Consider the following 25,532-nt stretch of genomic DNA (forward strand, 5'->3'; position numbering starts at 1 on the left):
AAACAGGAGATTGCGAGAAGAGAAAGGATCTTTTATTTCTATAAAAAGCAGCGAGTGCTGCCTTGAAGAGTGAAGGATGGGCACAAGGTCACTCTGAACTTGCCAAACAACTGGCTTAAAACATTTTTTTATTCTCCATTTTCTAAGGGCACGATTTAAAGCATGTAGTTGGGTTTACTAAAGTTCTCAAACTGCCATTCACCACTGAACTCCCCGTTTGCTGTGGTCTGCGTGTTACTGATACATAATCCTAATAACTCCTAAAAATGAGATCCCTGGTATCTCAATATGACCTAGGTATCAAAACTGTCTTCTTGCTTTCAGTTTGTGCCCTGTGTAATGTGGAAGATCATTCATACTTACAAAGCAGTGAGATACTACTGTAGTGATGAGCCCAACAAAAAGTCTAGGAAATAATTTTTTCTTCATATTATTTGAATAGTGTGAAATAAGTTTAGGGGCTGCCCTTTGAACAGAGGATGACAAAACAAAATACTGAACACCTGTTTATGGAGTGAATATCACTCTTTGTTTATACTAAATAGGAGAAAAAGACTGTGGACGTAATAGCATATGACCACATCATTATGACTGTACCATGGTAGGAAAAAAAAAAAGGCTGAATTAAAGTTGCATGGTGAACTTTGAGTCTGGGATGCGGTAACATTTTAGTGCTTGACCTTAAAAACAGTACTTTAGCAGGAACGTTGTGTCTAACTCCTTACTGTTGAAGGAAAAAAAAAAGTAAACTTAAAAAGAAAGCTCTGTTGTGTGGCTCGTCAGCAGGTTTTGACGCTTGAACTACACCACAGAAATTTCTGTTGTTGGAGCTCAGGCAGAGACTGACAACGTTTGTATTCCTCCTCATGAATCTGTACCGAAGGGATGGAGGTAGTGTTCCTAGAGGAGCTCTCAGGTGGTGGAGTTAGGTGAAATCCCAGTTTTCCTACAGGCCCCTTAGGGGAACGTGCTTTTTTTGTGCACATTCTTCCCAAGCTTCCATTTTTCTATCCTGTCCCCTCCAGCCTGCTCCTGACCTGCCTCTGTCCCACCACTGGCTCCTTTCTCCTCCTTGTTCAGCCTTGCTCCTCCGTCCTTACTCCTCTGCCGACCTCAGCCCTTGTCTGTCGCCTTGTCAGCCCTTGAATCACTCCTCTGTGTCACATCCTCTGCGTGTGACATCCCCAGGCTCACCTGCTCAGTCAGCTGGATGCTCAGAGGCACTTATTTGTTCAGCCAGCTCTTTGATTTCTGTCTCTCCCTGTGGCCTCTGGCTGCATGCTCCTTGTTAGCTTCCTTGGCTGTTGTTTGCCTCTCCTCAGTTCCTACCTTCCTCGTTCCTCAGAGAACCTTGTTCAGAGCCGTTTGCTGAGGCAATACCAGTTTCACGCCAGCACATCAGATCCTGAGCTCTCCCTGGTCCCTTCTCTCCAGCATTGTTGGTTACTTGTCCCAGCAGTTGTCTCACGTCTCCGTTTCTCCTCTAGTCTTTATCCAGCCTGTTTGCCCTTGAACACTTTTTCTCTTCAGCTCCAGCTCCTAGGCTTTATTTCTGGAGTCAGCCAGTCTCAGTGTTTGTCCCTCAGGCTGTCAGTGCTGGTGTATTTCTCCAGCCCTTTCCTCCAGCGTGCTGGTTCCGGTGTTTGTCCTCCCTGCGCTCAGATCATACGGCTTCTTCCTCTTGCTGCCTGAGCACAGCTGAGCAAATCACCGGGAGCATAAAAGAAACAGCCTCCCGCCTGTCAGGTCTGCTGCCTGCCCTCCCTTGCTCTCCATGCTTCTTGCTCACGCTGCCATCAGCCTGCAACCGCAGCAGGCAGCTGTTAGATGGAGAGATCAGTTCTGTCTCCGTATCTCCAGGCTGGAAGGATCCCGTTCAGCTCCTCAGCGAGGATGGTAGGTGTCCTGACATCGGAGGGAAGGGCTGCGAGGGTGGACTTTGCTTGGTGGTCAGGCCGTGATGGTGGGGCATTGGCCCGGCAGCTGTAGGAGTCTTCAGAGTCTTTGTTCAGTGAGTGCCAACCTGAAGAGATTTTAGCTGTATAGATAAATTTAAACGTTAAATTTGGCAATTTGGCCTTGCTTTTCTTTTTTTTTTCTTTTTTTTTTTAAGTTCTGGTAAAATCAGACTGGTAGTCACCTGAGCCCTAGGAACAGTGAAACTTAACATTGCAGAGAAGGCCTACTAGATGACAGGGACAAGCAGATAAGAGATTAAAAGAAGTTGACGTGCTCAGCAAAAACAAAAAACACTGAGAGGAGGTACACTGCAGGCTACAAATACACAGGGAAGCAAAAAAAAGACTTAAGCAAATGAACACTGTTGTCACAAAAACTAAAGACCAGGTATGAATTTCAGGGGGCAACTAAAAGAAAATTACATCTAATCAAGAGAACAGTAAGTTCTGGATCAGCTTTCTAGTCAGAGAAGTGAGATCAAACCCAAACTTTCAAGAGCTTTACTTCATACTCCCTGATGCCAAGGCTAGCAGATGATATTTATATTTTAAAGACTTAGCACTGGCAAATTTAGACAAGCCTTTAAGAAGGAGGACAAAAGGTCTGTGTCTAGCATGAAGAATATTGAGATTTGAAATCTGTTCCGAAGCCCCGAGTCCTCAGAAAACCTCCTGGATATTTTCATCAGTCCTGCTCTCAGGCTTCTGAGTCAGTCTTTGAAAATTTTGGGGAAAATCCAGCTTTGGGCAGGGAATGTTTTCAACCAAACATAAGATGAGGCAACTAAAAATTGATTTTACAAGAGAAAACAAGTTGATAATTATTAACAGTATTACTACTGTTGTGTAATGTAAGAACTTATATTTTCAAATGGTTAAATGTTGATTGAATGCTGTTATGAAACTTTGTTTTAAAACACTGGATTAAAACAGCTTAAAAAGAACAAATGAATGTTTAATCCTAAGAGGAGGGTAACCTATCAGTCAGGAATTTTAACATTCATGACTAAAAGCAGAATGTCAATACTACTATTTTAGATTTTCATTATGTCATTTAAAAAAAAAATCTTCTAAGTCTTCCTTTTTTTTCCCCTTGAAACAACCTGTGCCCATCAGAGATTCTAAAATCATTTAAAACTTTAATTTGCTTTTTTTCCTGTCCATAGTGCTTTCATACTCTGATCCACCTTTTACAGCTGGAGTAATTTGTTTTTTATTAAAGCATTGTATATAATCTACAGTGAAAAGTATAGAAGGCTGAGAAAAGCATTTGAGGCTAGGTGATTTCTTATTCCAGACTCTTCGTCTGTTGCACGATCAGTCTTGTGGGCTTAGTAAGCAGATAAAATTACGTGTGCCCTCCTCAGACCGTAAGCTTATCTGTCACTTTATTCTCTTTTGTGTCTGGCAGACTAGGAGGATCTGAATGAATGCAAGATAGATATAATTATAAGTTAATACAAAGTTTATTTTTAGAAAATGAGAGGGTTTTTTTGCAACAGCTGTGTACAGCAGTCATCTAAGGTATATGCATTTCACGAGACTGAATTTTGAGGCTGTGAAATTGCGACATTGTAGGTACTTCCCATATTAATATCTATGAAGCATTGATTTTGAAAAGATAATTTTAAAGGGAGTAACACTCCTGTCTTGCTGATGGTTTTAGCATAAACCTCAACTAAAATACCTATTCCATGTGCTTCCCAGATGCTCAGAGCTCTAAATATTTCTTTCCCATCTGCAAAATCTTCAGTACCTTTCAGTATTTAATTCTATAATGTAGATACACTATTTTGGGACTAAATTCTGCAATTCATATTGAAAAATTGAGTAGAGAATTGGATGAGAAATAGGGGAATGGATTAAATATGGAATACATCAAGGCTGCCTTGCTGATGGTATTATTCATTTTCAAGCTACATTCAGAAAGAATCCAGACTTTCATTAGCACGGTTTTACTAAACAGTGCTTCAGGAGAACTGGGCTTTGGCACAAAGCAGCTACTTTCGGCTGAACATATTTGGCTCCACTTGTGTACAGATCTTCTTACTTACACAGAATGAAGTATGCCTTGCTTTCCAATCTATTAATTTGAAAAAGAAAAGAAACAAACAAAAAAACAAGCAGGTTTTCCCTGCACAGCAACATACTTTAAATTCCAGAGAGTTTACTCAGAAAAGTTTCTGCTTTACTTTTCTCTTAGCCCATTGTCAGTGGTAGAAATTGCTGAGACCTGTGGAGATTACTGTGGCAGTATGTGAACCCTCAGCTCATCTCACTGTTAGCAGGGAATTACAAATGTGGAGCATCTCTCAACTTGTTGCTCCTGAAAGAGATCACCAATACCTGAAGTAAATGGAACAGAAACTCTAATCTCTGTGGCATAATATTCACTAATTTATTGTTATTTTGTTAAGTTACAGAAGACAGTATCACTTCAGACCATAAGTACTTGATATCTAGTATATCCCCGTAGTAGAGAGAAGCGATACACAAGCTGCATTGTGGTTTCTTTTGCCTCCATTGCACGTCTCATCCAGCGACTACTTCAGTATTTTATCCAATTATTACTTAAAGCAGACTGCATAAGCAGTTGTGGAAGCAGGGATCATAACCCAGCACTTTCCTCTTCCTGCAGAGAGCCTTGATGGCTCTGATGCAGATCGCTGCACTCTTTTTCTCTTTCTGCGCCAAGAAGTCTTGAACTCTTGAACGAGGTACTGTGTTGTCCTGGGTGAGCACATTTTTCTGTCTACTTAGTTCTGACCAAAAAACTCAGTTTTGCATCACTTGAGTTTTCGATGGTTATCCAATTAGCTTGAAGTTAGAAAAATGTGTTGTAATATCCAAGTACATATGTGGATCTAGTCCTTTATGCACTGTGGAATTTCATGTCCTTGAATAACACACTTATTTTCTTCTTGCCTCCTTAATTTTTTTTTTTCCAAAGTGGAGGAATGGTAGAAGTTGACTGACAAGCATCTAGAAAAGAACCCATCTCTTTTTGAAAGCCTATGAAAGTATCAGGATTTCCTTTTATAAATACAATCACAGGCTCAAAATACATGTAATGCATGTGATAGAATAAACACTGAATGCTTATTTCCGTCTCCTCTTGCCTTTAAGAAAGATAGACAATGTAAATTACCTCTACAAAGCAATAATTTGTCTTCATGAAAAACCTAACTGTTCACTAAGGTAGTTTAACAGAGAACCAGACCTTTGATGCTTAGGAGGTTGGTATTTAGAGTATTTTCCCTCCACTTTTCTACTTTATAACTTTATATACAAAGCCAGGAACTAGTTATGTTTGCATATCCCGGTAGTGCAGGCACTTTCAAACATGGATGTCCTCTTAAATGACTGGCACAGAACTAGAAGGAAAATACTTATTAAATACAACTGAGTCCCCACTGGTGGATTTTCTTTCTCTTTCTCTCTTCCTTTCTTTGTCAGCATAGTTGGTTTTACATTGCCCTTGTTTGTACTTTCATTTCTGTGTCTTTTTTGAATTTTGATAATTTCTGACAACATACAGTCCCAAGGGGCTCACGTAGCCTGATTACATACATTGGATGTTTTGTATTCTTCATGGCATTATCATCTAATCAGGTTAAACTGGTAAAGATTTACTAATGGGAACATTCAGTTGCCCTAGATTTTGTCTTAAATTTACTAAGTAATTTCACTTCAAAAGTTGATCCACTTTAATATCATTCAATCTGGGATGTTAAAAGACAAAAAAAGCATGTTATACTCAACTGATATCTAAGTTATTCTAAATTAGGAGGAATTTTGTTGAAACACATTCAGTAAAACCATGTTTCTTTATATCTGTTCATGTTTACTCATTGTCCACAGTGAGCATGATGAAGGAAAAGAAAATGTATTTCTGGAATTCTGAGATAGTTTAGTATGAATGAAGTACAAATAACTCTTAACTAAGCTGAGAATTTAATCTCAGTCAGAAACACGAAGCAATGTTGAGCTTTACTTCCCAACAGCTTCCAAAAAACAGCCTGAAAGGACCCACTGCAGTGGAAATCCTTCTTAAAGATAAGATGGGAAAGTACAGCATACCGATAACTCCTACTGCTTTATCAGAATTCAGCTGGCAGCGCAATCTCCAACGTCATAAAGATGGAGAACATTTCCAGTATGATTCGGTATCAGCCTCTTAGCTGCTTTTGCCAGCTTGATTGCCTGACAGAATTCAAAAACTGCTAAAGTAAATCTCTGCTACTGTTTCCCCCTTGAGGAATGACAGTGCAAATCCCACTGGTGTTCTGGAGGGTATCAGATCCTGTAGGTGTGGCTTCTCCGGTACATGGTGCTGTGTGTTAGCTTACGCTGCTTTCCAGCTGCACCATCTTTCACCTGTTTTCCACTTGATCATCTGCAGTGCCTTACCTACAACAAACGATCCTTCTTTCCCTCCTCAAAGGAAAATCACGACTTGATACCTCGCCAAATCCCTTTTACAAGAAGCATACTAACGCTTCTTTGAAATCATCCCCATTACTGGAAACTGCCGTGCTTTTATAGCACAGTAGCAGGCCTGACTCTCCGCTGCTGCAAGTCACCTGATTTCAGAGAAAAACCGAGATACTGGCAGCAACGAATGCTGCTCTCCTGAATGCTGTCTGGCCCCAGCCGCTCTGCCTCCTGAAACACAGCAGCGAGGAGACTGCGTGCATTTTGCACCCCCCTGTGGCCCTGACGGTGAGGCGATGCATTAAATTTAATCCTGTACTTCTAATGCGGACAAAACTCATCTTAGATTTGTTTATGTATGACCAACAGGCTTCAATGCACAAGCTGTTAGATGCATAAATATTCTGCAAATTCACTAGTTCCCCCTGACCAACAACAGAGGCTACAGATAAATCCTTAGTCTAATGAGCAGAAGGAATGCATAATCGGAGGCATAAAATAAGCAGCTATAGCAGCTGGAGTGTGACCCTACGGGCCTTCCAGCTAAGCAGGGTCAAGCCCTGACCCTTGTTAAGTCTCAGGGTAGGCTAAGTAAGGATGTGCCTGATCAATATTTTGGTGGTTATAAAAGACACTTCACCCGTGACCAAAAAATGCGTCATGTATTACTAACAGTTATGTTTTCCCCTTGCATACAGTGATGTGCTTTATAGAAAAATAACAGAAGTGCCTTACATATTTTGATTTTAATACAATATGACCAATTTTTTTCTTGTTCGATCCTAATAAGCCAGGAACCCTTTTCAGGATATCGCAGGTTTTCTGATTTTTTTTTTTCTTTAAATTGGTGAACATGTTGCTGTAATCATGGAATGCTTATTCAGGTCTTACTGCTATGGCATGGAAGACGTGTTTGCTAGAAACAAACAATCCAGCAGAAGGACTGTTAAGCATGTTTTGAACAGCGGCTGTGCAAAAGAGAATAATTACAGACTTCTTATCAAAGCTGTAAATTTACTCAAGCAAAGCTAAGCAGTTGTTCAACTTCATTATAAACGTCTTTGTAATAGCAAAGTCCAGATTCTTAAAAATACTCAGGTGTTCAATAGCTCTGTGTATGCATTACTCAGAAATATCTCCATGCTGAGTAAAAAATTTAGACTGTAATTAAGTTAAAAGTTGGCATTACCGTGGCTTCTTAGATGCAAGTTTGCCAGACCTCCCTACTATGAAAAATTTCTTTCCAAGAATCCTACCTTTTTTTTTCAGAAAATGAGATAATGTGATTCCTGAAGAGTTGGTAAGCTAAACTGGGTTTTGTTCATTAGTTTTGTTAGTGCATGCATTAAGTAAGGTTGAAGGACAACTTAAAAGAGCAGAGCTAATTGGAATGCACATGGATGCCAAAGACTGTTCTACCTTTGCCTGCTGAGTTTAATTTCTCAAAAATGTGGGAGCTAGGTCTTGTCACAGAGCTTATCTTCCAGTATAGCAGCACAGCTGACCAGAAGGACAATCTCCTTTTTCCTAAAATTGACCTCTCAATAGAGGGTGTGGCACGTTCAGTGGTACGTATGGAACCGTCCCTTGACAGTGCTCTTGGTTTCTAAGGGTAGAAAGAGCTTTAAAATCGGTTATTTAAACAAACAAGAATGACTATTAAGGTCTCTTTTGAGAAAAGGGATACTTACTGGATAAAAATTAACATGTTCTTTTAAAGGTAAACATAGGGTTGAGATTTCTTTCTCTGAAGCTTCAGTAACAACTGGTATTTTACTTTGTCCTTGTATGTTCCCAGCTGCTATCTAAATACTAACAAAGTATCACTCCAGCACCCTCCCAACACCATGGCTGGGCTCTTTACAGTTTGCATGTTAAAAGCTAGAAATGCAGAACGTGAAGACATTGCACGGCAAAATCTGTCTCCGTCTTCATGTGTGACCCAAAAATACTGAGGATTACTGAGCAGCCAAGAGAGGGATGCTCAGCGCTGGGATTAAAGGGAACACTTTCTCTTTCATTGCAAAATCTGGAGCTACGGCCAGGCGCCAGGAAACCCCATCTGTGCCAAAGCACATCGCAGGCCCCGTTACGCCAGCGGCACAGCCGGCTGCCCTCCCTGCCCCGCAGCGGGCTGCCGGCAAGACACCTGCCTGTGACCCTCACGATTTATGAGATTCGATGAAGAGTTTTACCTTCCTGTATAAACTGGCAGCAAAATGTTTCTGGCTCCTTGAACTAATTGCAAAGCTAGATGGGGCTGGGATCAGGCATCTCCTGTTCCTGTTTATCTGTGCTACCTGGTGTTTTCCCTTTGTCACTGTACAGAATGGAAATTTAGCTGTTGTCTTTATGCATCCCTTCCCTCCCTCCCTCCCCTCTGAACTTTACCATCAAGCACTGTAAAAAGAGAAAAAAGGATTAGCGTGGAGATGAATGACGTGGGGAGGAGCACCCAGTGATAAGGGAGACCCTCTTATTCAGCAGATTATTTACCAGTATATCATAGTCAGTTTTCTGCGCAGCATAGCGTGCACCACCCAGAGTTGTTACTCTGGGTTATGCAATTTTTCTAAGGGTGAAATACCCCCAGTGTAACCATAAAGATTCATTTCTCTATCCCATGAAAAGCAGCAGTGGATCTGTTCAGACGGCAACAGTAAATTTTACCGGATCCTAGTCACAACACAATTTCTTCTGTAATTTTAAGGTGCCCTCCCCACAGAAGACAGAGGGCTACGCAACAAGGGAAGCCTTAAAATCCTAGCACCTTTAGTATTAAAAAAAATATATATAAATGGAATCTAGATGGGTTGGAGGAGGGCTGTCTCTGCAAAAACCGAGTGCCGTGAGGTGGGCAGCCCCCAGACCCCCCCAGCCCCCAGCGTCCCGCCCAGCGCAGCGCCGGGGAGGTGCTGAGGGCCCGCGGAGCTGCCTGGAGGCGCGGGTGCGCAGCCCCCCCTCGTCCTGGCGGGGGAGCCAGACGCTGCCGATTCGCAGCCCGGAAGGTTTTTTTTTTTCTTGTTGTTGTCGCTGCTGCTGGCTTCATTGTGGGGGAAGCCGGAGGACCGCTGGCCAGCCGGTCGCCCACGATGCTCCCGCATCCCCCCTCCCCAGTGCGCTTCCCCTAGAGGCTGCTTTTTTTTTTTTTTTCTGGGGGGGGGGGGACACACCTCACACGCACCCCTCCATCACCACCACGTTCCCAGCGATGGTGAGCGGCGGTCCCCTGCCCTCGTTATAATTATCGTTATTATTTTTACTTGCCTCTTTCCCCCCCCCCCGAGGAGGGGGGACCCCGGGGGCCGCCCCCGCAGCGTCCCCCCCCCGTGTGTGTGTGTGTCTCCCCGCGCAGAGCTCCGGCCACGCGTCCCACCGCTGCTCCATGTCGTCGTCCGCCGATTTCTCCGACGAGGAGGACTCGAGCCACAAGTCCGGCACGGTGTCGCCGGCTCCGGGGGACACCCTGCCCTGGAACCTGCCCAAACACGAGAGGTCCAAGCGCAAGATCCAGGGCGGCTCCGTGCTGGACCCCGCCGAGAGAGCCGTGCTGCGTATCGCCGGTAAGGGGCGACGGGGAGGGACAGGGCGCGGGGGGACCCCCACACAGCCGGGGAGCGAGGCGGGGTGACTAAGCTCTTTGCCCGGCCTTCACGGATGGATGGATGCCCGCAGGTGCAGCGGGCGAGGCGCGGGGCGAGCCCGAAGCCCCCCTCTGTGTCCCCCCCGTGCCCCCTCGTTCCCCCGGGGGCGGCCATTTCCTAGCCGCGGGGCGCGTCCCCCCTCAGGGCAGCGGCCCGGCATGGCGATAGCCGGCGCCGGCCGCGGGGAGGAGGCGCTGAGCCGCCCGGGGAGGGCACTCGGGGGCTGGCGAGGAGAGGAGGGGAAGGGGCCGGGGCCAGGACCGAGGAGCGGCCGCAGGGCAGCAGCAGGGGGCGGCCCCCACCCGGCCTCAGCCCCAGCCCCAGCCCGGCCGCCCCCTGCTGAAACCCGAGCGCCGCGGCCGGGCGGGGGCATGGGCGTTTCCTCGGCCGCCTCCTCCTCCTCCTGCCGCTAGCAGCCCCCCCCGCCCTTCTTCTTTTTCTTTTTTTTTTTTTTTCCCTATTTTTTTTTTTTCCCTTCTCGCTGTCTGGAGCCGAGCTGGGCAGCGGGCAGTGCGCGCTAGCCCCCAGCCATGGCCGGCTACCTCTCCCCCGGCGCGTACTTCTACGCCGAGGAGCAGGAGTACCTGCAAGCCTACGAGGATGTCTTGGAGAGATACAAAGGTAGGGCGGCCCCACGGACACCGACAGACACACGGACACCGGCAGGTGCCCTGCGGGTCCCACACCAAACCAGTTCTGGTGGGCGACGTGTGTGTGACTCCTCGCCTTGAGACGCGGTGATGATGGTGATTTTTCCCCCGAGTGAAACGCGGACAGTGTTTTACGTCTCCGTGGCCATTTATCTTTGGAGCTCATCTTTCACCTTGCGTTGGTAGTCGGGCGAAGAAGGATCTTGGTTTATATGGCACCTGAGGTGGTTTCTGTTATCGCTGAATGCGGGGAAAAATAGGGGAAAATAGAAACATTTTCCACAACATCGATGCATGCGACTAAATCTATCCTATTAGACATGTAAATTACATTGCTTTTTTAATTAACTGGGATGGAGGAGGCGGTTTAGGAGACGTGATGGCTGACTGTTTTGCAGTACATTCGCTAACACTGAATCTGAAAGCGTTTTTTCAAAAGTGTTAGGGGTCTGATTTTAATTAAAGTAAAAAGGTATGGAGTTACCGTTCAGATTGGATCCGCGTCCCAGAAATAGTTTTCACAGCGTGTCACGGCTGACAGTTGCTGTGCTGAGTCCTTCTGCGATATTTGGGGAAAAGATTGGTTGGATTTTATATCTGAAGCATGTATTTTGAAGGATCGTGGTTTTTCAGCTGTGTGCTTCCAAGCAGTTCTGAAGGTTTTAGGTAAATGGTTCCCACTGATGGGAATGGGAGTGGCACAGTTTAAGACAGCTTGATTCGAAGATATCGATAGTGGATTTTATTTGATCCTGGTTGTCACTGGTAAGATTTTGAAAAAAAAAAACAAACACCTACAGATGGTTGTCGTGAAATGGGAACTTCTCAGGTCTGAGAGTACTTTATACCTGTGCCACTTGCAATCTCGTGTGTCATTAACAGTATTGACTAATGACTTCTTTGTGTCTGTTGCCCATTGTGTCAATGCAGCTATGGAGCATGTGCACTATTTCAGTACTGAAATGCATTAGTGCATTTTAGATGAGGAATAATTATGGTTTGGAACAGATCGTCTTCAAAAGGACATCTTTATTCTATGCTGTCCCTATTTTTTATCAATTACTTCATATGAGGCTGAATTAATTTTTGCAAACAAAAAAAAATGCAAGTAGACATCACATTGTAAATTAAAAAAAAAAGAACACTGAGAAAACTTGTTTTTCTATCCTGGTTCTAATTTAAAGCACTGCTGTTCTGCTTTAGATTACTTTTGATTTGCTGCTGTACTCAGGTTTAATAAGGTTTGGTCTCATACCAGTTTGTCAACTAGCTTAAAAATCTGGGAAAGATATTAGGCCTAATTTTCCCAATTTCAGTGAGAGTTTTGTCTGTGTAGAGACTGAAACATTTGTTTTTCAAGTGTTAGTGGATAAATGGATTTTAGATAAAATAAACTCCTAAAACAAATTCATGTTTTTATTAGAAATAAATTCGGGAAATACTTGACTTTTTTTATATTGTGGGGGCCATGTCAGGTCCGTCAATGTGCTAGTTTTGGTGATAGCTAAATCCTGAAATTGTTCAGAAGGATCCAGTTTCTGCTGTCTTAATTTTTAGTGTCATATTGAGTGCATCAGTGTGCTTTATTTTGCTGTTTGAGGTATGCTTTATTCAGCCATTGGGAGCAAAGGTAAAGGTTTGGACTTGTTTTAATTATGATGTATTGGAAGCCTGGAAAATGCATTATTTTTCACAATGTGTTTCCAAGCCGCTCATGATTTCCCATCGAGTCCCAGTAGTATGACTTCACTACAGTGATTGTTGTTCTGACGACTTGCTATGGGAGCTGATCTAATCAGAAAAGAATTGCTACAATATATGCTTTGAAGAGGGAGTGCCATTTCTCTGAATTTCCCAGTTTTGTAAACACTGCCTTTATTTGTTTTCTTAATCAAATGCAAAACATATTGATTTTAGGGTTTTAAGGTGAGCTTCAATGAGTAATATTAATGCTAATGTTTTTTTTTTTTTTTTTTCCTTTTTACAGTCTGCAGAATGCTCTTGTATTCATCTGGGGCATTATCAGGGTGCCAAATTATCTATGCCCCAGCTGTTGAGTACTGTAACTAGCAGAGTCAGCTGTACAAAATTCATTGCCTGTCTTGGAAGGCTTGGAATCATATGATGCCTCATCATTAAGACATGTGGGCCTTTTGATTTAGGGAAAAAAATAAGTCCTGTTCAAATGTAGAGAAGTCAGATTTTGCTCTCCATCTTTTTCTACAGCCCAAGTAGGCTGCAGGTCAGAAAGGCTGTGCAAAACAAAGGATGTTGTTGCTTTAACTGTCGAAACCAGGATATTTGTATGTCTCCAAATTCTGGCTGCTGACCACATCCCTGGCTGTGACAGTAAATAATCAGGCAACTGTTCGCTAGGTCTGCGATAGCACAGAGGAGCTGTTTGCTATGGGAGAAAACGTTGTTTTCTGATTCCTGGTCAGTTCAGTCACTGGCCATCATATTTTTCTTCTTGATTCACATAGCAACTCACTGGCAGTATTTCAAAGCGTTTTGATGGAGAGGCAAAAAAAAGTCACGTTATCTCAGATGATTCAGAAATCGTGTTGAATCAAGCTACATATTTAGGGCAAAAATCACTGCTTTGTCAGTAGCATCTATAGAAATTCAGAGGCAAAGCCTCTATTGCGATAGGAGCGATGATATGTCTGGTATATTTCATCAGAAATATTTGACACATTTCTCATCTTGTTTCTGATAGGAAGAGGAGAAGTAACACAAATATAACTAACAGTTCAGCTTTGTCTCAAAAACTATTATTTTATTGCTCAGGAGGTTGTAATGAACTTTAAAAATTAGTCTTGGTGCTTTGTACGTCATACCACCATTGCCTGGGAACAAAAATTAATAAAGTTATTGTTAGCTGCTCCTGGTAAATAGCTTCTCCCTTTGACTTTTTGATAAGCAAATGTCCAGTAGTATCTTGTATACATTTAATTTAAAAAATATTAGATGCCATCTCAACCAGATGGGGTAGGTATGGTATGCCTTGTTGCATTCCAACATGATTTGAGCATTAAAGGTTTGAAGATCACCAGTTTAAAGATCAGAGTCTTTAAGTACAGTGCATTCATTAGATTTGCTCTGGCATAAATCTTAAATAATGCACCAAGAATTAAACTTACGACCCCTCCAAAACTGTATTTTTCAGTGCAGGTAGCAAATACTTAAATAGGAGTTGTAACAGCCCTCTTTTTCTGCAAAATTTTGAACAATTATGCAATCAAGTTGCCTCCCTTTGACATCATTGTTGAAATAGGAACACCTCATAATGACCCTGTGATTGCTGTCTCTGAAAAAGAGCTAATTCATAGTGTTGAGTATTAAATCACAGTTATTCAAGAATATTCTTCAACCGTATGAACTATAGAAGTTTAAAATATGTAAGGCTTTCTGGTCCATGCAGACTTATTACAGCTGTGAATTTTGGCTCTATAGGACTGGCCTAACTAGCTGCTGACAACAGGAAAGGTATCGCATAAATGTTTTCCTTAGGTTGGATGCCTGATTGCTGCTTCCTTAGACTTCTTGCTGCAGGAGGGGCAGGTCTGGGACTGGGCACAACTCAGGTTGGGTTGTTTAAGATGTGTTTTGTGTTTCAGTATTGGTGTTTCTTGGTTTGAAGAAATCTGTCACACCACGAACTCAGCTGAAGCATAGCAAGCAGGTCTGTTTTCTGTGCTCCGAGAAGCAAGTCAGAGGTGGGCAAGAGCTTTGTTGTGCTTTGTTGCCTGTGAGGGGTTCAGACGTAACACAATCTGCCTGTCATAGTGCTCGATTGAGGGTAGCTTCAAGAAAAGCTGTTCTGACATTGTGTGGGGATGGTTTTTGAATTCAGATTGAAAATGGGGTACTTGTCATCTGTCTCCTTTAACCAGGATTAAACCTGAATTCAGGAAGGGACCATTTACTCAGAACAGTTTTTTGTATGTCTGAAAACAAAAAGCTGCAGTGTTTCAGGAATTTGGAGGCTCCTAAATGTGTTCAGTATCAGACTTAGTCCTAATTCTGAAATCTGTGAACTGCTGAGACTCCTTATTTATATTCTGAACTCAAGGGCCTTAAGTGACAGCCAGCAGAAATCTTGTTCTATGCTCCAGGCTCTGAACTAATCAAACCTTCTGCTTCAGGGCTTCTGATTTTGAATTCAGAAATACCCGAGTGAGTAATTGACTTGACGCTTTTAATTTATTTTCTTTCTTCTGTGGCATTAACAAAAACCGGTGGCATATAGGTGTTAGTTTTGTAGGGTGTATGAGGAATCTCCATCTCCGGTGGTTTTGTCACACCTCATTTCAGGTGCTGCTAGCTTCTAGCCTTGAAACCGATCACCTCTTTATTTGGACAAATAGGATTGTTCTTTTGTTGCACAGTGCAGGGTGCGTGTGGATTATCTGGCTGCACATCACCTAATCCTATTTTTGCCACCACCCAGGTCTTCATCATGGTGACGTAGTTTCACCTGTTCCTTGCACGCGTCCTGCAGCAGTTCAGCCTCCTGAGAACAAATTTGAGCCAACAGAAAGTCGGTTCAGTTAAGGGTGGAAATGTAATGGCGCTTGTGGTATGAAGTCAGACAAAATTAATGGACACTGTGTAAAAAATGTACGAATGCACTTTTCCTTGGTTTCAACATTCCTTCTTCTTTAAGCAACAAGTTCTCACTGACGTTTTGGTTCATACTGTGTAGAGACAGGATTTTATTCAGTGCATCTCATCCTAAATATGAAGCAGATCTTGCTGAGTGGAGTTGTGTTCACTTGAATTAAGTCGAAGGGGTCTTGATTTTGGGGGGATAAAATACTGAGAACCTGAATGCTAGCCAATTCAGCAAGGCTTTGTCTGTGTAGAGGTCTCAAGGTTTGGACAGTGGTTTCTGAAGTTGGGTTGGATGGTATGCGTAAGCTGTGGTTCTGTCTCTCTGGCTTTAAAAGATACCTGCTTGGATGACTAAGGCAGGCAGAATTTGGCCATCGGTTCAAGTATCTTTGGTACGTGAATTGGGGCAGAGATCAGTAAAGGTCTGTTGTATTGCCTTTCTGGTACTTCCCAATTTGCACTGAGTCAGAAACACCTTTTAAATAGTAATCACAGGAATATTCCATTATGCTTTTTTTTTGGCCCAAACCAGGAGATGTTGAAGCATGGAAAAAATAAATTTCAGTCATCGCTGTGTTAAAAGGCTTGTTTTGGCCCAGTTTATGGTTTTGGGTAAGGGGGGATTAGTTATTTGCTGTGATCTAGTTCGCTAATCTCTAGTGATCTTTTGCATGAAAACCAGATTATGCATTCTTTTTTTTTCCTCTACACTATTTAAAAGGTGCCTATTTTGAAGAATTTATTCCACCTTTTTGCTGGAACTTCAACAGGTATTTAGAATTCAGTGCTTTGTACTGAATAAAAATGGGCTTATTCACATGCTTAAAGTTAAGTGCAAGTATTTTATATGTTCAGGCTTAAAAGAATAAAGTTTTGTAAATGTCAAATATGAATGCGGCTTATTGCTGCATGCCTGAAATGTTTTCTGTAAAACATCATTAAAGCCATTTAATTTAACAAAGCCGTGATTTTTCTGTGGTGGGTGAAAATATTCATGTGCTGAATGCTGGTAGTCAACCCAGCTTTCAAACAGGTGAAACAATGCTCACAAAGACAACTCAGTCCACTGGTCAGATCCTGACGGGCACGTTAATAGCCAGATCTTACAAGTCGATCCGTGTAGGCAGACGCCGGTGCTTTTGTGGGTTTTGGTGATCCACCCACACAAGCCCCTTCCTAAGATCGGGGCCTGAGTAAAAGCTCCGTCTTTAACAGGGCATACTCTTGCTGAGGTCAGTTATCCCTTAGGACATTAGACTTTAGCCTTAGCTGCAATGCAAGTAAGTTAGCGTGTTTCCGGATTTAATTTTATTATGCTTGTGTAGACGTCATTTTGCTGCAGAATGTCATCTATCAGCTTTTTCATCTTTTTTGTTTTTTAGGGTACATTTTAAGCAAGTACAGTTACACCAACAATATCTGCAAATAAATCCGAGAAAGGACAAGGATTCTGAGCAACTATATCGAGGGTTAAATTCTGCACATTGCAATTACACAATTAGTGTGACTATTTCTGTAAGACAAGGAGGATTAGGCCTCTGATGGGCTTTTCAGTAGCATAGGCCAAAATCTGCTGTTGATTATAGCCACATGGCCCGTCTGAACTTGGTTGGCTCTTACATATATTTTAATAGTTTGGTTTCAAAATTACTGCAGATAAATATAAATACAGATTTATGTTTCATGTATTTAAACTTCATATAAATACAGGTCAGCAGTTAAGTGGGGTTAAAAGTCGAATGGCGTTGGAAAACTAAGTTACTTTGGACTGAGATTCAGGTATCCAGCTATCTGACAGCTATGACACTTTACACCACTTGGATCTAAAATTAGTAGAGCCCTTCTATACTGGGATTAGAGAGAAGCGTACATGTTTTAGGGCGCAAAACGAGTAGGAGTCTGACTCTTCGCACATCTTCCGGAGTGACGTTTCAGAGGAGGTACAGCTGAGAATATGGGTGAACAGAGAAGACCCCAAAAGTTGTTTGCTGGATGCTGAGCAGGGTATCCTTTCGTCCTGCTCACGGACTTTTGCTCTGCCTGCTCAGGTTACAGTCCCTGCGTTCCTCATGTGACACGGTCTCTTAGGCACAGCAGAAGCAGCATTAGAAAATGCGTGTAGTAATTTGGACAGACATTTTATAGCAATAATATAATAATGCATCCTGAGCAGTTCTTGCAGAAGAGCCTTTTTTTTTGAGACCTAAACAGCACTTGTGATGCTGTGGTTTTTACTCAAACAAAACTTCTGTTAATTTTGGTAGGAGTCAGGAACTTAGCTATTGACGTTTATAAATATTTAATGCCTTAAATTACCCTGCCTTTAGATAAATTTTTAATCTAGAGATAAAGGATTTACATTATGTCCTAGAAATTAGGAAATGACTTAAGCATTTGTCTGGAGAAGCTGCAACTGTGTAGTTGTCCATAACTTCTGGGAATAAGGTATTTTTGCTAAGATCTGGTTTCAGTGTAGCATATTCTAAAAAGCAGATCTTGCAGTTAGATTGCTAGCCCCGCTGACTTTTAATAGGAATTAGGCACTTTGCTGCTGTTTGTGCCTTTGAAATTCTCTCCCAGTGACTGCATTGTTCAGATTATAGCCTAGTGCCTGGAACCAAATCATAATACCCTGTATTATAGATTAGTTCTGCATCTAAAACTCAGCTTTTGGAAGGATTTTAATATGAAATCTTAATCTGGAGGTAAATTCACCATAATTTTCAGAAAGTTCATTTCAGAAATAAAATGACGTTTTCAAAACTACTGCTGATGTTGCCTTTGTATTGTAGAGCAAACGTTTTTCTCAGGCTCTGTGACTTCTATCTTTTGATTCAGTTTTTAACAAAACAATTGCAAAGATTTTTCTCTTCTTTGCAGATAATTTTTGTTGACTTCCAATTTACAGTAGAGCCGAAATGGAATTTGGCTCAGTATCTCTTTAAAGGAGAGAAGAAGAGACACAGATGAGTTACAGGAAGAAAGCCAAAGTTGATTAGGTCCCTTGATGAAATTACCTTATAATTTTATCATGCTTAACAGGATGCTTTTGCATTGTTCTATTTCCATTTGCTAGAATAAAGCCCTTGTTAATGGAATCCATATACTCCTTGTGAGGCCAGATCTAGCCAACCTCTGAGAATATGAACCCAAATTCTAATTTGCTGCTTCTTTCTGTTGCAACGTGTGTTAAATGAAATCAAGTCGGTTCATAGAAGTGTATGTGTTTTTACTTACATCGTACATTTATTTTCGCTTTCTCACGGATATGGCTTTCCTTCAGTGTCTTGTCACTGAATCAGTCCAACATACTGTTCAAAGTGGGTTTACGTTAGCACCGAGCAGCATCAAAGACTTTTAATCTACATTAGTCTAGTTTATAAAGATTACATTTGTGTCCGAAAAACAATACATGTTTGTGTCTTGATATTTTGGCTATCATACTGAAGCATTTTTTGGCTTTGTAAACCGTGTAATACTCAAGGGAATTTAAAGAATTAAGTTTACACTTTGAGAGCATGTGCATGTCCACAATAATTTGCAATTTAATACCAAATGTATGGATTTGATTAAACAGTGTTAGAATCATCTCTGATCATGGGGGATCGTCTTTATTCTGAGCATGAAATGTGTTCTGTAGTTGGTACTACAAGTAGTTGTCTGGAATTCACATAGTCGTTTCAGCGAGCAGCATTGTGAATGGTCTCTTGTAGTCTGTTGGAGGTTTAGATGCATGACTAAAATATTGATAGGTCTTTGTATAGCTTCTGCTGGATGTTGGAATTTTTCTTTGTGTTTCTCCACCCGGTATGCTCTGTTGAGTTCACCTACCTCTGGTCTTCTCTCTTTCACCTTCTTTAGTGCATATTTCTTCATTGAAGGTTGCATACTTCTGTTTTCCTAGTAAAAAAAATACCCCTTTTTTTTTTAAAAAAAAAAAAGAAGCTTTGTTCCAAGATAATATTCATGAAAGATACAATCTGACTCCTGTTACTCTACCCTTGCTTTTCCTTTTTTTGTGCTGTTCCTTTCAAGTTACCTTTTGGGCTGGATTCCTTGTGCACCATCTTCACAGTGGAATGAACTTCTTCCTCAGACTTTTTCCACCATTTGTGGCGGAAAAAGAGGAAACCTCTGTTCTAGTCCCCTCCTTGCCTGCTGCTGGAGTGGGGATCAGTAGTGTTAGTCCTAGTCCAAGAGACTGAGCAACACGGGCTTTGCTCCTGTTGGAAGTCTGCCCGCTCCCTGAATTGTGTTTCAGCTTTCATCAATCTAAAGTAAAAAATACATGTATGTGGGACAAGTCTTCTCAGGTTATGTGCCCGTGTGCTAGTTCCTGCCATGAATTCGAGTTTCTAGAGCCGGAGTAAAGCCTGGCTGGGTCTTGAGTCTCAGGTTGTGTGCTGACGTGCTGGTGTCCTACTGCGAGAGCATTTCAAGTCTTGAGTTTAATCCCTCGCAGTGAAAGTGCTGAGAGAGGAATATCCAGGCAACAGACGCGAATGGGAATGCTGTTAGCATCACCACTTCTTTTGAAGTTGTTATATTTCTTTTGCTCTTGGTTTCAGTACTCTGACCCACACCTGGATGTCTGAGCATTGCTCTTTAGGATGAGAGTTGCTGTTTCTGTGCTTGTATCTCAGTGCCAGTGAAAGCAAGCGCTCCCTACCTGCTGTGTGCAGCCACGCCAACTGATTATGCAGTGCACTAAAAGGTTGTCTGCATCTGCATTTTAAATGCCCAAGACTTGTTTTCCATGTATTAGTGTAATGACTCAGCGGATAAATAATTGTGAGATTATTTATTTGCTTATTCTTTTTCCTTTACAGCTAAACAGTCTGTTACAATATTTATCCGAATCGTTTTGGCACTTAGCGTTGACAAATGGCTTAGATGGTATGTGAAATACTGGATTATTTTTGCAATTTGGTTTTGTCGGGCTAGCAAATAAGGGAAAGAGAGGCTAATTAACATTTTGGGTCTTTTTATTTTCTGTATTTCAATCAAAAGGCTTTTAGTTCAGTACATCATGATGAAAATAAATCTCATCTGCAGTCTCTTTACAGTTGCAAATTCTCTCCATGCCATAGTGCCAAGCATTTAATAACTGTACGTGCACTTTAATGCTCCTCCTACTGATGTACCTTGTGAGATGAAACAGCATGATTGTATGTAGTGCATTGCTGTGTTACTGTTTTATGTTACATGTCTTTGATATGTATGCAAGAATTCCCTCTGGTTTATTTTTTTTGGTTCTTTTAGATAGTTCTATATTGCAGGCAGTGTTTTACTGATCTTTTTACATTTAGTGGACAGTTTTCCACTGATGGCCTTGGTAGTTCAATAATGCTTAGCTTCTGTTTTTTATCCCCAATACTTTTTTACTTTCTGTTCAAATTATATTTCATTTCCTATCATTCTGTCTAATAATCTTCTCAGATTTGATAGGCTGTTTTTTAAGAGTTTAAATTCTGGACTTCATCCTGTCAGAAAACATTTGTATCATCCCATACAGAATATCCCATTTTTTTGTTTGCTTCCTTCTCCAAATCTTTAATAAATACAGAATGCGTTGATGATTTCTGGAAAACCACACCACTCTTTAACTGGGAGGCAGCCAAGATTCAGGATGTTAGTTATTCTGTAAGTCATTCACACACACTATATCTGAGTTGCTTTTAGTTGTATTTAGCTTTTTCATAAAAGTCTTGCCAAAACCTTTGGGAAAACCTTTGGTCCATTCTCTCTATATAAAATTGTATATGTGTGTGTATGTGTGCCTGTGTGTGTGTGTTATATACACACCTTTTTGTTTTTAACTCAGAAAAGGCTAAACAATTATAGAGGAATTTGATTTGTCATTGCAGAAATTATGGGAGTTTGGTGTTATATTCTGAATGTCTTTCCCAGTATTTTGTTGTTGTTTTTTGGTTTGGTTTAAGCTGTGCTTTCCTGTTACTTCCTGTGGAATGAATGAGCTACATCAGAGATTTCTTTCTTCATTTATTTCTTGAAAATAATCTGGAGGATAGTGATATATTTAAGGGTTTATTTTTATAAGCAACCTTTCACTTTGATATCTTGGTTCTTTCTGAATTTGTAAAGGTGATTGTGGCAGTCTGTGTAAGCTGCTTAAAGGTGGATGTGTTTAGATTTTTGTGTTGCTCCATAATTTCTTCTTTGAGATTCCTTCTTGTGATGGAACATGGGAATTTTTCTGTGAAGGATGCTGTGGAGAAAAAGGAAGAGCAAATTATCTTCTTAAAGACTGGCTCCTTGCTAATTGAAGTGTTTATTCAGATATTTAGCCATTGTAATGGCTTGCTTAATGGACTAAATGGGGAGGTTTAGATTGAGTATTAGAAAGTTTTTTTTTCATGGAGTGGATGATCGAGCATTGAAACTTGTTACCTTGGGCACTGGAATCCCCACCCCTGGATGTGGCACTAAGGGACACGGCTAATGATGGGACTTGGTAGGTGAGGTTGATGGCTGGACTAGGTGATCTTGAAGGTCTTTTCCAACCTAGTTGATGCTGTGGTTCTTTGTCACTGGTTTTGATGATCCACGAGCATGCGCATTATGGTCTTACTTGTTTAAAAAAATATTGTTTGCTTTCTGGTTTTGTTTGCTATCTTGATTTTCCAGCCACTGCTTGGGCAGGGTTTCTGTCTTGCTAAGCAAACCTTTCTGGCACAGTAAACTTTTATAGCGTGTGCCCATTTACTTGCTGGGATTGGACATTTAGATTACTAGCCTGTTGGTACCAAAGTAAATTGTAGTCCATAGTGTTCATGTGAAAAAGGATCAACATTGCACATAGTTTATCTTATATGCTTTATTCTGTTTTCTACTAAAAAATATCAGTTAATTTTAATGTAAGTAGTTTAGAGACACTAATATTTGCCTCTTTGAAATCCAACATCACTGTTTTACCCTGTGAAACCTTAACTGCATTAAGGACGCCCACCTGCCCAGGACCCCAGCTCAGCGCCCAGGGCTGCCAGCCCCAGTTACACCACAGCAGGGCCGGGCTCCAGCTCCCCACAGCCCGAGCCGACCCAGGGACCCTCAGCCTGGCCCCAAGGGGGTGCCTGGGACTGGGACTGCCCCGGTACCCCCACTGCCCTGCTCCTGGTGGGACTGGGACTGGCCCTGCTGCCGGGCCCTGCCCTCACAGCCCCGCCGCACCGTGACGGTTCTGTGTGGGCCCGCTGCTTGCTTCACCTGGCTTCACTTCTCTAACTTGGCTTTTCACTCTTAATTCCTTTCTTCGTAACGTGGTTTTCTCTCCTGGCCTCGTGATACGTTCATGGCAACTTTTCATATTAAGAGAGTGGTTCGTGCTTGGCTTTCTGTACGCTCCTGGCCGGCTGGATCCAGTTATGTGATATCGTGGCCTGCTTAATGCCTGCCATTCTGCAAATGATTTGGGAGCTGGAAAAATTGTGTGGCTGAGGAACTGCTCTGTGAAAATAGGCCATTTGAGTGATGTCGGGACAGCAGTGGTGATGCAGTTTCTGTGGATATAAAATTATTTTCTTTATCCAGCCTTGGTAAAGCTTGGTTCCATTTTTCTGACAGGTATGTATGTAGGACTTTCTGAACTATGGATGTTTTGGGGGAAAAGAAAAGGGGGGAAGAAAAATAGGCCTCTCCCTTCTCTTTGTTCTTTTGAGTTTTTGGTCAGAAAAGAGTAGAAGTCCAGCTTTAGGGCTGATCTGTGACTTCAGTGTTCGCTGTGCACAGACAGACCCGGTGGTCAGCAGCTCTCATGGCTCCCCTGGGCGATGTGCAAGGGAGCATGGCCGCAGTGGGGGGCTCTTGTTGGTCTTTGGTACTCTAGGAATAGTTATGAAGTGTCTGTAGTGACTCTTGGATTATTCATGAAGTAAATTAGACTAAATATTTTTTTGGTGTTTAATTTTTTATATTATTTTTTCTTTCAATTTCTGAGTAGACTAAATGGTAACACCAGTAAAATATTTCATTTGGGATCTCGGAATCGTTTAGGAAAATATGAAGCAATGAGAGCCTTAGAAGGGAGTGTGGACAATTGAGACAAGGGCGCTGTCTTTCATGTGAGGGCTTGACAGGAAGATCAGTCAAACGTGCTTGTAGATAATGCCTTTATTGTTATTAGCAGAGCTTAATTACTTCGGCCTTCAGCCTGAGCAACCAGTGATGGAGATGGAAGAGTTGTAGAGCAAGTTCATTGCACCAATTAGAAGTTACCGAGAAAGAAGCTTTTGCAGACACTAAGGAGCTAGGAAGAGACCTCTCCCAGGAGCTAGGACAGCCTCATTCTTCATGAATATGTATCACTAGTTGGCAAAATAATTAGTTAATGTTTGGAAAATGCAGTGATCCTTGGAAGAAATGCTCTGCAGTGTGTTGTTATGCTAATTTGATACCCAGGCCTCAGACCACCCACTCTACAGAAAACTCCTTTGTCCAGTGTAACCAAGAAATGAGGGCTGAGAGGTATTAAAGCCTTAGTGCAAACGGAGCGAAGCTGAACAGTAAGGGCTGCTGTAACCTGACCATACACAAGACAAAGAGCACAATCTGGTCCTAAATCCAATCCATCCTAAATTGGGATGTTCCATACAACAGTCCAGGTTAACTGCTTTCCACTGCTGCCAAATTTTTTAGGGATCTGAATTTGCTTTGAGCATCAGTGTTTGGCTTAAAAGGCCTTTGGGTATCTGTGTCTTCTCAAAAAGAATGAATTCTTGGGGGTTATGCTCTCATCTTCTGCCTAAGGTTCACTGTAAGCTAAGGGTCAGATAAAAAGCTGCTTGTATGTTTTCTCTGGTTTACTAACCAGGGAAACCTGAGCCAAAACTGAATGCTGCAGTGACAGTTCTGTGTACATTTGCATAAGAATAAATGTGATTTGAGCATTTTCCTGAATTGGAACTAATTTCAGGCCTCTTTGAGCTTGAAGCGTTTTGATTATATCTAAGCCGAAATGCTACAAGTTTTGGGATGTATGGGTAGGAATATAGAGTTTTTCTATTAAAACTGAGTAGCCGTGCAAACATGTAGGAGTACGAAGGGTGAAAGAAAAGCAAGTTCTAGATGGGCATGGAAGAGAGGAAAGTGTCGGTTCTGGTCTTTGCTTCTAGGGCTGTCATTGCTTTTTGTTCGTTGATGTTTATATACATACAAAATTCAAAGAACAGGATGAAACACTGAACTGAACTCTAGGATATGTTAACACTTCCACAAAGAGCTAAAGCAAGAAAATTCCACTGATGTATTCAACACTGGCCACTCGTATAAAACATTGCTGTGAACATCAGGAATACCAACAGAGGTTCATGGAGCTCCCATTCAAACAGGTAGAGACCTTCATCAGAAGCACTGACAGTGTCCTGGGCTCCTTTGAGAGCAGGGGGATCACATAGTGAGCTGTGCTGGGAAACTACAAATTCCAGCAGAATCAGGCTGTGGCAGGCAGCTGGAGAACTTCTAGAAAAACAATAGTGAGGATTTGGAAGATAACCATGTTTTTTCTTCTCCGTAATACCTTCTAATCTGTCATCCAGATAAGAGGATGGAAACTCTGAGCAGCTTGTCAGGGAGCAGCAAGCACTGACTGCCCTGCAGAGGACTGGGAGCCGGGTGTGATAACAAGGCTGGCGGAGGCACAGACCCTGCCCAGTGGGGCCTGGCCCCACAGCCTTCAGGCACTGGGTGGGCCTGGGAATAACAGCCAGATTCAGTCGACAATTCGGATCCCCTGGTTTGCTGGGGATGTGCCCAGGGCCCTTGCAGAGCTATCGTAGCTGAGTAGTCTCCAGTAGTGCCATTGCTGGCTTCCCTTCAGCACAGGCTAATAAATGCCTCACTGATGAATCTGACTGCATGTCATTCCCCTCATTCCCCCACTGCCCTATACCAAGTCCTTGTTTGTTTGTTTTTTCCCCTCCATGGAGTGGTTATTTCCAATTTTGTTACAGGTTCTTTGGACAGAGGACCTGAGACCATTATGCAGCTTCCTGTCAGCTTGGAGGGAAAGGTTTAGTTGGCTCAAGTTGATCAGGGCTGACAGAAGTGAACAGAAAATGCTTCCGTTCTGTCTCTGTGGCTCCTGATACGCTTCCTTGACAGTCGTGACCTGGTGTCCCATCCTAACGTGGGAGGTACTCCAGCAAGACCTGGAGTAGATGCAGCAACTGTTGGATGTAGGATTTGCTACTGACAGTCCTTGACTATTTGTT

The 25,532-nt window shown here is 42.2% G+C and overlaps 1 protein-coding gene across 22 annotated transcripts in view; it reads left to right on the forward strand.

Moving 5' to 3' along the window:
• Positions 1–25,532, forward strand: part of DST (dystonin) — a 298,953-nt gene that overhangs the window by 22,866 nt on the left and 250,555 nt on the right. For 16 of the 22 annotated variants that reach the window (XM_066994752.1, XM_066994757.1, XM_066994753.1 and 13 more), the window contains exon 4: positions 9,748–9,955. In XM_066994752.1, the coding sequence (XP_066850853.1) occupies positions 9,748–9,955 (208 nt within the window). Of the gene's footprint in view, positions 1–9,747; positions 9,956–10,502; positions 10,658–25,532 lie in introns of those variants that run through there. The other 6 variants (XM_066994756.1, XM_066994770.1, XM_066994771.1 and 3 more) reach the window with 2 other exon arrangements.

Source organism: Anser cygnoides, chromosome 3 (assembly GCF_040182565.1).
Source record: "Anser cygnoides isolate HZ-2024a breed goose chromosome 3, Taihu_goose_T2T_genome, whole genome shotgun sequence".
NCBI classification, from domain to species: domain Eukaryota; kingdom Metazoa; phylum Chordata; class Aves; order Anseriformes; family Anatidae; genus Anser; species Anser cygnoides.